General features: G+C 36.2%; 1 protein-coding gene across 1 annotated transcript in view; it reads right to left on the reverse strand.

The window, feature by feature from the left end:
- Positions 1-247: 247 nt before the first annotated feature.
- ZFC3H1 (zinc finger C3H1-type containing) overlaps positions 248-12,657 on the reverse strand; it is a 42,386-nt gene continuing 29,976 nt past the window's right edge. Inside the window, exons 24-35 of the mRNA XM_081999446.1 lie at positions 11,285-11,522; positions 10,038-10,143; positions 9,769-9,967; positions 9,206-9,300; positions 8,124-8,234; positions 5,725-5,829; positions 5,473-5,638; positions 4,628-4,728; positions 3,381-3,482; positions 2,744-2,783; positions 541-603; positions 248-415 (exon numbers count right to left, since the gene is read on the reverse strand). Of these exons, the coding sequence (XP_081855572.1) occupies positions 278-415; positions 541-603; positions 2,744-2,783; positions 3,381-3,482; positions 4,628-4,728; positions 5,473-5,638; positions 5,725-5,829; positions 8,124-8,234; positions 9,206-9,300; positions 9,769-9,967; positions 10,038-10,143; positions 11,285-11,522 (1,464 nt within the window). The 3' untranslated portion in view covers positions 248-277. The remainder of the gene's footprint in view (positions 416-540; positions 604-2,743; positions 2,784-3,380; positions 3,483-4,627; positions 4,729-5,472; positions 5,639-5,724; positions 5,830-8,123; positions 8,235-9,205; positions 9,301-9,768; positions 9,968-10,037; positions 10,144-11,284; positions 11,523-12,657) is intronic.

Genomic DNA, 12,657 nt, shown 5'->3' on the forward strand with positions numbered 1-12,657 from the left:
CATATAAAAATAATGTCTGTCATTTTGATTAACTATACTTACGTACATGACGTTATGAGAATCTGGCAGGGCCCAGAAGCAAGGCCAGACAGGGAGTTCATTTTTCCAGAGGAGGGTCATGTTAATTGTTTCCAGGTTCAAGGAAAGCAGACTGGAGACTTGATATGCTCAGCAATACTCATCTGCCTTACATAGATCTTAGGCATGGATCAGCCTGAAGAATCATTCAACTGATTTTGGCATTTAATAGGACTTATGGCTGACCGTACCCAGGCGTTCAGTGATTCTTGCTTTCTGTTCTGTAAGTGTTTAAATTTAAAAGCTCATCTAGGCTGACTCCAACCTCTTGGCACTTGGAAACTAGTTTTCTCAGGTTATCAGTTTTACCTCCTCCTGATGCTTCAAACAAGAGTTGCTGTAAGAGATGGGGAAGCAGATATAAGATTTAGCCAGAGCTTGAGCATCACCACATCTATGGATATGGGATATGCAGAAAATTTATATGAAACCTCAAACTGAATCATAAGGAGAAAACATTACATCTTTCCACAGTGTTGCACATAGAGGTAACTTCTGAAGGGCTCTCTGATATAAATGATGGACCTGTAAAATAAAAACAAGTATTAAAGGTCAGCATAATTTGTGCACTCAAAAGAAGTGATTCGAAGCACAAACATCTCGCAATAATTTTTAAAATCTGTTTTTAAAAAAGTTTCGAAGTCAAGCATTAAATTGCTACAAAAAGCAAAGGCAAGTTTATGTCTGACCTTAATTCTGACCCTTGTATGCACATGATTAATTACATGAGGACATTCTATTTTTCTTCACAAGACTCTTGCCTCATTCATTGCACAGGATGGAACACACTCAGGGAATGAAGCAGCTTACTGAATATTTCTCTTTCACCACTCAGTATGTAGTCTCAAGGTCTTGCTTATTGCATACCATCCCAACCCTGCAATGAAAATAACTGTTTCATAGGCTTTTTTCCTTCAGCGTCTATCTATTCGTGCTTTAACAATCAGTATGTGTCTTTGCAACTCTCTGAAAAGGAAAAATGGTTTTACCATTTTATGGTTGGAAATAGAGGACCAAAATGTTTAATAAAGGTATTTATTCATGTCTCCTTCAACTACTAGTATCTGAAGTACCAACTTTAATCAGAGTCATTAGGGGAGGCATTTGTTGGCATTTTAAATACTCATACCCATTTTTATATTTTTAGCAAACCTTTACATGACTTCTGAAGGGAGTAAGTGACAGGTTCTCCAGGAACAGGAAATCCTGAATCTGAATAACAATTCAATTTTAAAACAATATCCTGCTTGTTTACTAGAAAATCCAGTTATCTGGAATGGTCACGGATTTGTATAAACAGTTGTAAGCGCTCACTACATCCCAAACTAACACCCACCCACAAAACCCCAACTGCACTGTGCATGCCTACTTAAGCGATTTTACTCCACACCGTATAGTTAGTGAGGTGGTTGCAGAAGAAAGTCACAACATTTCTTCTGGGTGTAATCCAGCTACAATGTTTTACATATGCCTTCATTCTAATTGGTTCATTTTCTTTAAGGACCCTGTTTTTGATTCATTTGAAATACATTTTTCTTTCTAACACAAAAAAGCAGGGATCTTTTAAGTCACCAGCCTCATTTTAAGGCAGTGCCTTAAAATGTAGTCCATCTAATACAATGACTGAAGCAGGGATCTGTGACTAATTACAGATTACACCAAACCATCAACACGGAGACAGAATTAAGGTTGAATAGGCAAGCCATGCCTTTGATATCTCCTGACTTTGAGCTATTTGATCTTACAGACCGAGTAACTGCCTGCTTGGGGGGTGTTCTTTTTAAACATTCTAGGAGACAGTAAAAAAGGAAAGAGAAGATTTCATATGTGAGTCTAACAATAGCCATGCTACCCATTATGAATCGGTGAAACACTATTAAAGCTTTAAAAGAAAGACTAACAGAAAAGAAGGATGCTGAGAATCAGCCACTACAAGAATGACACAAAACAAGATACAGCACAGAAGTAGCTCAGAAACACCACAAGCAAGTGGCGAGTCACAAACCCAGGGCCTCATGATCCCCCCAATACACAGCATCTTTCCACAGGCAGAAGAGTTATTTTGAAGGTGACAGCAACGATACCAGGAAAATCCATTCTGTTTGAACTGAAAAGCGACTCAGTTGCTGCACCAAAAACCTCTTGTATTTATATATAGAGTGATAAAAATATTGCCCTCCCCCAAGGACCAATGAGTAAACTTGTTATTTTCGGAGAAAAAGAACTGATGTCTTTGATGGGTTTGGGAATTACTCAAACTCTCTGCATACATTGGCTTGGCACACTCACCCTTACAACTACTTGTTAAGATAGTCATTAGCATCTTCCAGCACAACAATCCTTCCTTCCCTCTACTGTATTTCAAGTGCTAGCAATCTCTTCCAGGTAAAAAAAAGTGGGAGAATATAGCCCCCCTGGTAAGGGCAAGATACACACAAACAGTATGCACAAGTACTCATGATGTAATCTGTTCTACCTTGATTGCCACAGATATTTTCCACACTTGAGGCAAATGCTTCATGCTTCGGTGTTTTATATATAGAGTATTTCAACTGTCTAGAAATCTTGGGTTTCAGAGATGACCATTGCTTTGGATGAAGCCAAGGTATGAAGAATTTTACAGAATTTTTTAATTACTCATTTTAAGTAAGCTATGTTGACTTACTTCTCTTTGTCCCATTAGAAAGCATTCGGCAGCAATGGCTCTGAGGAAAAGAAATATATAAAAATATTTATTCTTGAATGATTTTGAATGCCATTAGTGGCAGAATACTGACTGTGGAATGGAATTACAAATTCCTTGAGAAGAAACTGACTAACTTCCAATGATGTTAATCTACAGTGAAAAGATAAAAATAGCCATTTTTTAAAAACAACCTTACATGAGCAAGACATTTCAGTGGTTCCCCATTATGAACAAACACTGAAGAAAAAGATCAGTTCAGCATCACTGGATAATGGAGATTACTGCTATTGTGATATATAAAGGGGAGGGTAGAGAGGGGGAGACAGAAGTCAATAGTTGGATTAGAAAGGCAACTTGTAAATACATCATTCATATTTATCTGCATAATATCCATTCACATCGGTTTTCCCAAGAGGGAAATTCCACTTCTCATTTTAAAGAGGTGACAGTACCTCTGTCTGTTGTAACAAACAGTTACTGTTTAAATAATAAGCTAATGAAAGAGAGACTTCCAGCACAAGCCCAACTGGAAGGATGTTTCAGATTTACCTTTGTGATGTAAACCTTATAAACAAAAGCAATATCTATGAAAACAGATGTATGACTGTTGCATTACATTTTCCAGATGGCCAGGCATGTTGGGATATTATATGTAAACATCTTGGCTTGCAGTTTCAGAATTTGAACATTGCTCTCCTCCCAGTATCGCAGCAGCAGTCTGTAAAAGGCATTCATGAGAAAGGAACACTGCTCTAATCACTGGGAACAGAAAAGCAATCTGAAGATACAAACACATTACACAAGTTATATTGTATGAGCCAAGAGTTGCAAGTAGGAAAAAACCCCAAGCCACTATACACAATATTGACTGAACATGCTCTCAGAACAAAACAAAAAAGATAATTATTCTCTGAAAGTGTAAGTGTGAAATCAGAGAGAAAATATGATCTTGACACATTACAAGATCCATTTATTAGCATGCACAAGGTAACTGTATATTTGAAAGAAGGCTAATCAGTTTTATAGTCACGGGGCTAGGAGATACTGTTCAGTCAGTTCTGCTCACCTATTTCATGTAGTATCAACATTGCCTAAGGAAACTGCAAGTTCCATCTAGACAGAATCGCAACTTGGTTTAAAATGCAGCCAACTTCATGTGCCAGAGGCAGGTGTGTCATACTCTCCCCACACCCCCAACCACACACTTTTTTCAAGTCTTGCTTTGAATACTTTGGGGTCACTGTTGATGATGAACAGTAAATGTTTGGGGACTTTTCAAAATTATTCAGTCGAATGTTCGTAAGTTCACTGCAGCTGAATACAGTAAAACATGGACTCTCTAATCCTGAAAGAGTACATTTTGAAATACTGTCCAAGAAAGAATCAGTGCAATGCTTACATTAACTGTTTCCCATAAACCTTTCTTAAAAAAAAAAAAAAATCTTATCTTTGCTAAATAAATGTCAATTTACACCTTAAAGTAGCACTATTATACACTGGTGTATCCATTTTTATTTGTTCTATGCTGGAACTATACTTTTAATAGATCATTAAGTAACAACAAGATTTTCGTATATATATCTGACATTTCTCTACACGCTTGAAGTTTGGACCATTTGTACTCATCATGTACAATGCAGACTTATTTCCTGTATAATTGTAACCTTTCTGTAGATAGAAGAGAATCCTGGCAAATACAAGAAAGACTGAGATGATGTCAGGAGGCACAATATGTCTCAAGCAACACGCATAATAGAGAAGAGTTTTACTTTTGTAGTAGAAAGCAAATCATGCATGCCTTACACAAAAAACAGTAGTTATGTTAACCAGCTGTTTGTCTTGATTACACGTATTTTTACGTACCTCAGTGCAAGTCCAGGATTAGCAGGCATGGTAGAACAAAACCGTTCCAAGGTTTTGGAATGTTGAGATTTTGGAATGCAGCTCAAATAAAACAGAATTACCTGTAGAGTTTGAATTATAAACATTAATCCACTTTATAGCTGTCTAATTTTGCTAAGAATAACGGAACGACAAACTATGAACATTATGACTAAAGTGAGTTACCACCTACAAACCTTATCAGCTACAAACCTCATCCCTCAAGGGTACAGAAATGAATTTGTCCATTAAAAAGTTAGTGTCAAGTTGCTAACACCACATATTTTAGTCCTTCTACCCTGCACTTAGTGAGAAAAGAGAAATGCACTGGATGTTAGCAAAATGGGACCCAGGATTTCTACAAGCTTTATTCTGCCTAAGTGCTCATCTTGTTTTTACTCCTACTTCTACTTTACTACTTCTGTTTCTCAAGCACTGTAATTTCTCTGATCAAAACTGACAGCTTAAATACTGCTTCCATCTGCCAGTGTTACAGCTCTGCAGACCCCTCTTGCTCAACCATCTCTTCCCTCCCTTACACATTTTCTCTTTTCTGTAGGAAAGAATAGTTTGTCATTAAGAGCTGAATTCACACTACTAAAGCATGCCATAATAAAGTTTCTCTTTGCCTTACACACCCTTTATTCAAAAGGTCATTGCTAGATAGCCTTCTACTCAGAACACTACTCAGATACTTGTTTCTTTTTCTACTAATTCCTAGCTCTCAGTATTCATATACTACTGGTGCTGTATTTGAACAAGTAAATTACAGGTACCTGCTAAAAGGTCATCAGTCTAATTAAAACTGTCCACAGTCACATTTTTACCTTATTATGAAACTCATAATTGGTCCAATAGTCAGCAGTACTAAAAGGAATTGGGTATCGCGTAGGGACTGTAACCAGACATCTGTTCACTAGGTCAGTAAAAAGCTTGAATTCTTGAACTTTGTTGTTGGATCCAACAACTTTGCTATTGATAAAAACAAGGTAACTGGAAGAAAAAAAAAAAAAGATGGTTCTGGTAGCCTTCACTTAATAGTTCTGAGATTAAATTACTTTCCTTCCTTAAGAACTTACTCCAGCCAGATGTTCTGCACAGTTTCTTGCTGCATCACTGCCCCCAGAGCTGCTTCATAAGCATCCAGTGCTTCGCCAACACTCGCATGAAGAGACTGGCACAAACTGTTTATATGAAAAGTTAAAAAGTGTTGTATGTCATAAACAATGCATGTTCATACATATTAAGAGTAAGAAACAGTGAAGAACTTCCCATTCTGAGATGAAAGAAAAAACAGTGTTTTCAGTTTAGTGGCATTATGGACTAATTTACTAGTCAACTTATTAAAATAGGTAAGTCGCAACTGCAGATAATACAGAAACCATGCAGTTTAAAATGCAACTCTTAAATAGACGTGAAATATTACGAGTTGTATTCTGCTCTTGTAGAGTACCATTTTACTAATTCTTATAACAGGGATGCTCTGACTGCTACAGAATGGAGACAAGTCTTAAGCTTCTGTTCAGAAAGCTCCAGAACAATAAATTTCAAAGTCAGATTAAAACCACTTGAGAAATGGTAACAAACTGTGGCAGCAAAAATAGTGTTCTGAAACAAATGCTACTTGGGATGTGGGGTAGAAATATGGTAGAAAAAACACCTGACAATAGTCAAAAATCCCCTCAACTTTGTTCCACAGCCCCTCAAAGAAACATATGGTCAAACCAATGTATAGGACCTCACTGAAGACAGATGTAAACACTTTTTTTTTTTTTACTAAGAGTCAGCAAAAAATCCTTATTTTCAAAGTGTAAAGTAACAGTGAAAAAAGGTAAGACTTTCAGTAAGTCATAAGAGGGGAAAAAAAACCACAAAAGCAAATCCACACTCACGAAGAGAAAGACTACAGAAATGCAAAACTAAGATAGGGCTGATGTTGCTACCTTGCTACAGAACCCTCTTGACTAGGGTCACATACTCAGAGTGCCTGAATCTACTCCTGCTTTCCCCCGAGAACTACAAACTTTATCACTAATTTGCTACTCTTTCTAAAAAAAGTGTGTATACGTTTGTGCACACACATGCACTTGTGTACACACACAAAATGATCTTTCCAAGTAAAACATTGTGCTTTGAGGTTTTGCTGATTTCATTCAGACTATTTTCAATGGGTAAAAGTGAACTTCTATACATTTTGGCCTCTGTACCTTAAAAAAGGAAAGACGGATACATAGGCCAAAATACCTAGGCACTTACTGTAGCAAAATGCAACCAGAGAAACACTAAATTATTAGCTCTGAAAGTCATTTAGGCACTTATTTCAAGAGCACTAATTTTCCTTTCAGAAGCAGGTGCTAAAATACAGAAGTATCTGAGCTTAAGTTAAGGTCCCCACTGACTAGACTAAACAGTAACCTCAAGTGTCTTTTTCACAGTGTTTCTACTGTGCAAGTACCAAAAACTTAAAACTGAACTTGTGAAGTACTTTCTAAAAAAACAATTTCTTTAAATTAGTACTAATGGACAATAACAAAAGAAAACATTAAGATAACTTAATCTAAACCTGATATAAAGGTGTTCTTGAAAACTATACATTTTACCTGTTTATAAGTTGTCCACCAATTATAAACTATAAGCAATAGTGTTGAAGGAGTTCTGAGGAGTTCTCAATCAGTATGTCAAGCATTATCATCTTTGCCCCTTTACTTATCTGAAAAGCCAAATAGCTACTTGAAGACTGAGAAATCCAGACCATGAAATGGTAAACTTCTTAACCAGCCTAAGTCAAGATCTCAGTAACCACAGTTACACTAGTATAGACATCTAATATTCTGGTGCTTGCCGATCCTGGATATTGCTGCTATCAAAAGGAATAGTGGAAGAAAACAACAAAAAGATTGTGTATACATGACAAAGATCTGTCACCTTTGCCAACTCTTGCAGAGGAAAAGGTCACTTGGCTGTATTACTTTGCTACAGAGGGGCATCTGCGGCTAGTTACAACTTTGATAGCCTGTTGATAGCAGCTCCATAAACAGCTGAAACAGTGAGTCAAGGAAGGTGGAGAGACAGGGGCTAAACAAAGTTAAACAGAGTGGGGAAACAATTGTTAAAAAAGGGAGATAACTGAAAGCCAGAAGAATGAAGAACACTACCACTACTACTAACAGTAGCAACATAAAACAGAAGTAAAGCAAAAAAACTTTTTGTGAATGAACACACCTGTTACTGCTCCCATAGGGCAGAATTTCTGAAAGATTTCTTAAGTGGAGCATTTAAGTTGACATGCAATTCACAGTTCCATAAAATTGTCTCTGTTGTGCAGCAGGCAGGTAGGTTCTCTAAGGACTGGCAGATCATTTATTGAAAGAACCCAAAGTGATATAACCTCAGGCAAATAATCAATGTTCTGCTTCTGAAAATGCAATTTACTCAAGACACAATAGCTGTTTCTCAGAAATACTTTATAAAGTCTCACCAGTAGATCTGCCACAGATATGGGATTTGCTGGTTTACAACATCATCTGTCAGATGTTCTTTATAGAGGGGTGACGTAAATTCAATTGGCATTGGAAAATTCAAGAGATATCTACAAGAGATAAAAGTAGTAGTAAATGAGAATATCCTCTACGTGAAAGAGCCCTATGTGGATGTAACTTCTAGTTCCAAAATCCAATTCATGGGAACTATTAAAAAAGATGCACTTTTCCTAGATTATAGTTTAACTCCAAATACAATTTATACAGAAAGCATTACAAAGAAATACAGAAATAGTTACATAGAAAGCATTTACTCCCTCATGATGTACAAAGTTCAATGCTCCTTTACATCTCAGACACTCTACCCTCCACCCCATAAAATACATCAGGTAAGGTACAATCATCTACCTACAGTCAGCTAAGCCACATTGCCAGCACTAAATTTAATGTAAACAAATGTAAGCAGGAATAAAATCTAACACTTAACTTGGAGATAAAAACATTTCAAAGCCTTATCTACATAAGCTTAGCACAGAAGGTCTTCCTTTGAAGATCCCCTCAGAGGGATCTATTTTGACTACAGTGAACTTGCACTTCAGAACTTCAGTAAGTCTCTCAATCAGGTGCTAAAATTTGAATGGAAAATCAGCAGGCTAGATAGGAACCGGTGCCTTTTTAGCAATAATAATCGGCCAATTAATAGCATGCTGGACCTCTGGACTGAGGACTTTAGCAAGTGTCTAAATAGAGTATTTTAGGTATGCAATTTTAGGCTCCTAGCTTTGAAAAACACAACTAAAATACAGAGCCAACTTTGGCATACTTATGACTGATCTCCATTCCCCAAATCCACACATTAAACTTGCTGGCTGTTTCATCCTTAAATGCTTGTGGTTTTACAATTTAGTGTATATGCACAAACAACAAGTATAAACCTTATAAACTACCAAATCATAATTCACTGAAGTTTTAGCAAAACATACCAAGCCAAAAATAGTTTAAAAGTTCTAGATTGTCTTGTTTTTCAAGAAAATGCCAACATTACCAAAATTTAAATAGAAAAAAAATATTCTAAGTGTACCTTAAGAGATCCATGGGACCGTGCTGTCGGCACATATTCTCAAAGAAAGCTGCCACAAAATCTTGTAACAATGGAAGAATACTGCTTGACCTTCCCTGTTTTGGGGTTTTATTTTTTTAAAACAAAAAAAAAATTAAAATCAGACATCAACCTGAAAGTGACAAGAACAATTCAAGCACAATAAATAAAGTTGTGTGTCTATCTCTCTGCAATGCTCCATAGTCTTCACTCTCTGAAGAATGAAGTCTAACTGGGTTGATCTGCAGGTAGCAGGAAAAAGCTGAAAACATATTACAGAGTTTACTGCTAACATCTATTCTTGCATAAGGATATTAACACTGGATTAGAACAAAACTATAGATTTTTGATTTTATATAATTCCTGATTATCTTTAATCATGTCACTAATATTGCCAACTCTGTTTTTCCTATCTATGAAGGAGAAATAGACATTACAAAAATATCATTAAGATTAATCTATTTGATAAGTGTTTGAAACAACACACAAACCCCAAACTTTATAAAGCCAGCAGACCAACAAAATGAGTTTGAGTGGAGGATTACCTGTGAAACAAGGAATTTACACAACCGATAAAAAATTTCTGCATTCTGAGGATTCTTCTCAAAGGCTCCAATCCACACTTTGTAAGCATTGTCACTCTGCTCCATCTGCAAATACAAGGTGGCCAAACTCTCCAAGAGCTGACAGTTGTTAGGGCAGAGCTCCAATAAAGATCTACAAAGTTCTGCAGCAGACTCCCACCTTAAAGAAAAGTGAAGGTAAGTTTTCAAAAAAGCAGAGTTGAGTACTCCAATGTCTTGAAACAACTTACCTTTCAAGAAGTTTCTGCAAAGCTATCATGTTTCTGTAGAGAGGAAAGCAGATAGCTATTTGTTTGTCAGCCTCAAGGCTTTCATCAGTACATGTTTTGACCGCATCTTCAAAACAAAAGTATAAAATAAAACTTTTAGACCTAAAGCAATGTCAAAGTTATTTGAAGCCTTAACATAATAAAACATCTCATTTAACATAATGAAAATACCTAAGCGTGGAAAGATACTTCTGAGAGTGCTGCTTTCGCAAATTATTAAAAAAAGGAAGACAATTGCCTTTGGAAAAGCTTTCTTAACACATCACCACAGAGCAAAGACAACAGTCTTTCAGAAGATATATCCCTCATTCATTTAAAAAACAGGAAACATCCTACCAATGAAGTGTTAAAGCTACATTAGCGATAGCAGCGTATCACTATATTTAAAACTACAGGCCAGGATTTCCAGCATAGCTGCTGAAAGCTACTGAAACAAAAGCTGATGTTATTTTTCTTCTCAATAAAAAGTTACCCAATCATGAACACCCCATTATCATGGCTAGACTGCCTTCACCCCCACAGCTGGGCTACTCCATCTGTCCTTGAATATTTCCATACTGCATTACCATTTGCAGCTAAGATATATTCTCAGTGACAATTCAATATTCCTGCTGGCTAACACGCCAAGTACTGACATTTATACAATGCTATTATAAAGTCTACCTCCGGCAGCACCACAAGTCAAAAATTCTACCTCCTCTACTATCTTCATTTTACATCTTTTAAAAAAAAATATTCAGTTTAATTAAACTTTGAATGAAGACATGTATTCAAGAATATGTATTGCTCTGCCTCTAAGGAAACACACCAATCTTCCAAGAAAGTATCTTTCCAATACACACATCCCATTGAGGGGAGGGAGAGTAAGAGAGAACAGCAGAGGCTTGGCTTTATGCTTGCATAAACCCAAGAAAACTAGCAGTGTCATACTGTCACAAGCCACTGGTCTTTATCTGGATAGAATATCACAGTTCAGAGAAAAAGCTACGGCTTTGAACCATAGATTAAAAACTCAGTGTGTGTGTTAAGTACCTGAGAAAATGGACTCTCCTCATTGCTCAGTTCAAATCAAGCTGAAATATTCACTGAATTAATCCCAATGATTTAACATAGTTATCAGCAATATTGCACTGCCTTGAAGTTGGATAGTATTTCTTGATTTACAAGAAGTGAGCAATGTATTAAGTAGTTTACCTCCTTAATCTTACCTTCAAACATAGCTAACAGCGTATCAGGATCGGTCTTCACATCTTCAACTGTTTGCCATGGTATTAAAAATGGCTCTTTGCTCATGATCCTTGAAGGACTGGCATTAGCTGGATCATAGAACTTGACTGGGAGAATGCCGAATTCCATTAGATGTATGTAAGCCAGCCAAGCCAAGCAACGGTCACTTACAGTAAGGCGTTCTGATATTACCTTTTCATTTGCTGATTTTAAAGCATTCTGTAAAGGTTAAAAGAAATACATTGGATTTCAACCATAAAATCGTTAAAGATCTAAGAATGAGAAAAGGAAACAGTAAGTTTTAATATTCACAAATGTTTTCCATAGAAGAGACAGGAACTCATTCTTTAAGTAAATCATGATTCTATTTGGCTTATGTGAATGTGTGACTGTATTTGAATCGTATGCATAATTTCTAGTAACAGGTTTAGACAAACTGTAGAGGATTGCTACTTTGGAAAGTGAATAGACTTTGAAAACATGCATTGCCCAATACGTGTTCCATTTTTCTGCTTAATTCTTGGACAATTACTTCCAGTTGCACAGAAATAATGCATTAGCTCTAGAGACAACTCATCTACAAGTTGGATTCAGCTTGGTATATCCTACTGGGTTTTGTGGTTTGGGGGTTTTTGTTTGTTGGTTTTTTATGAAGTTCTAGTTATATAGCTAACTAAGTTACAGCTATCCAAGTCTATTGAAAACACCACCATCTCTAGACATTGTTTAAAAAAAAAGTGTTGGAAACATTACTGAGAACAAGGATACGGCTTTTTCTTACTAGTCATATGCAAAACTAGAATAGCCCAGTTAAATTGACAGATCCTAAATAAAATCATTAAAGCATACAATTCAACAAAATTTTTTTTTAAAAACACAGAACAGAATCTCATGGCTAGTGTTGTGCCAACATTTTTCTCGATAAATGCAGTACAATCCAAGAAGGTATTTTCAAGGGAATAAAAGTATTTGCAAATTGAAACAAAATTCAGCAGGATATTTGTCTGGTAAAAGGCAAAAACTGAAGTTTCAAAAACATTTCACTTATTCACCCACCAAAATATTTACTTCAGAAAATATGCTTTCAGGTTTTCAAAGAGACACGTTGCTACTTACTATGAAGTAGCATTTACTTGGAAATTATCTTCTCTTAAATATGGTTAAATAATCTCTCCCCAAAACATTCTTTTCGACTACACATTTCAGATGAATATAAAAAACAACAAAAAATGTTTGGTTTGGTGATGATGCTTTGGGGAACAGTAAGGGAAACTAACCTATGTTATTCCTCCATATACACTGGATTTCCATGTCAATTCGACACAAACTGAGGATTTTTTTCTCCCTCTCTCTT

Source organism: Phaethon aethereus (assembly GCF_964289735.1).
Source record: "Phaethon aethereus genome assembly, chromosome: 1".
Lineage (NCBI taxonomy): Eukaryota > Metazoa > Chordata > Aves > Phaethontiformes > Phaethontidae > Phaethon > Phaethon aethereus.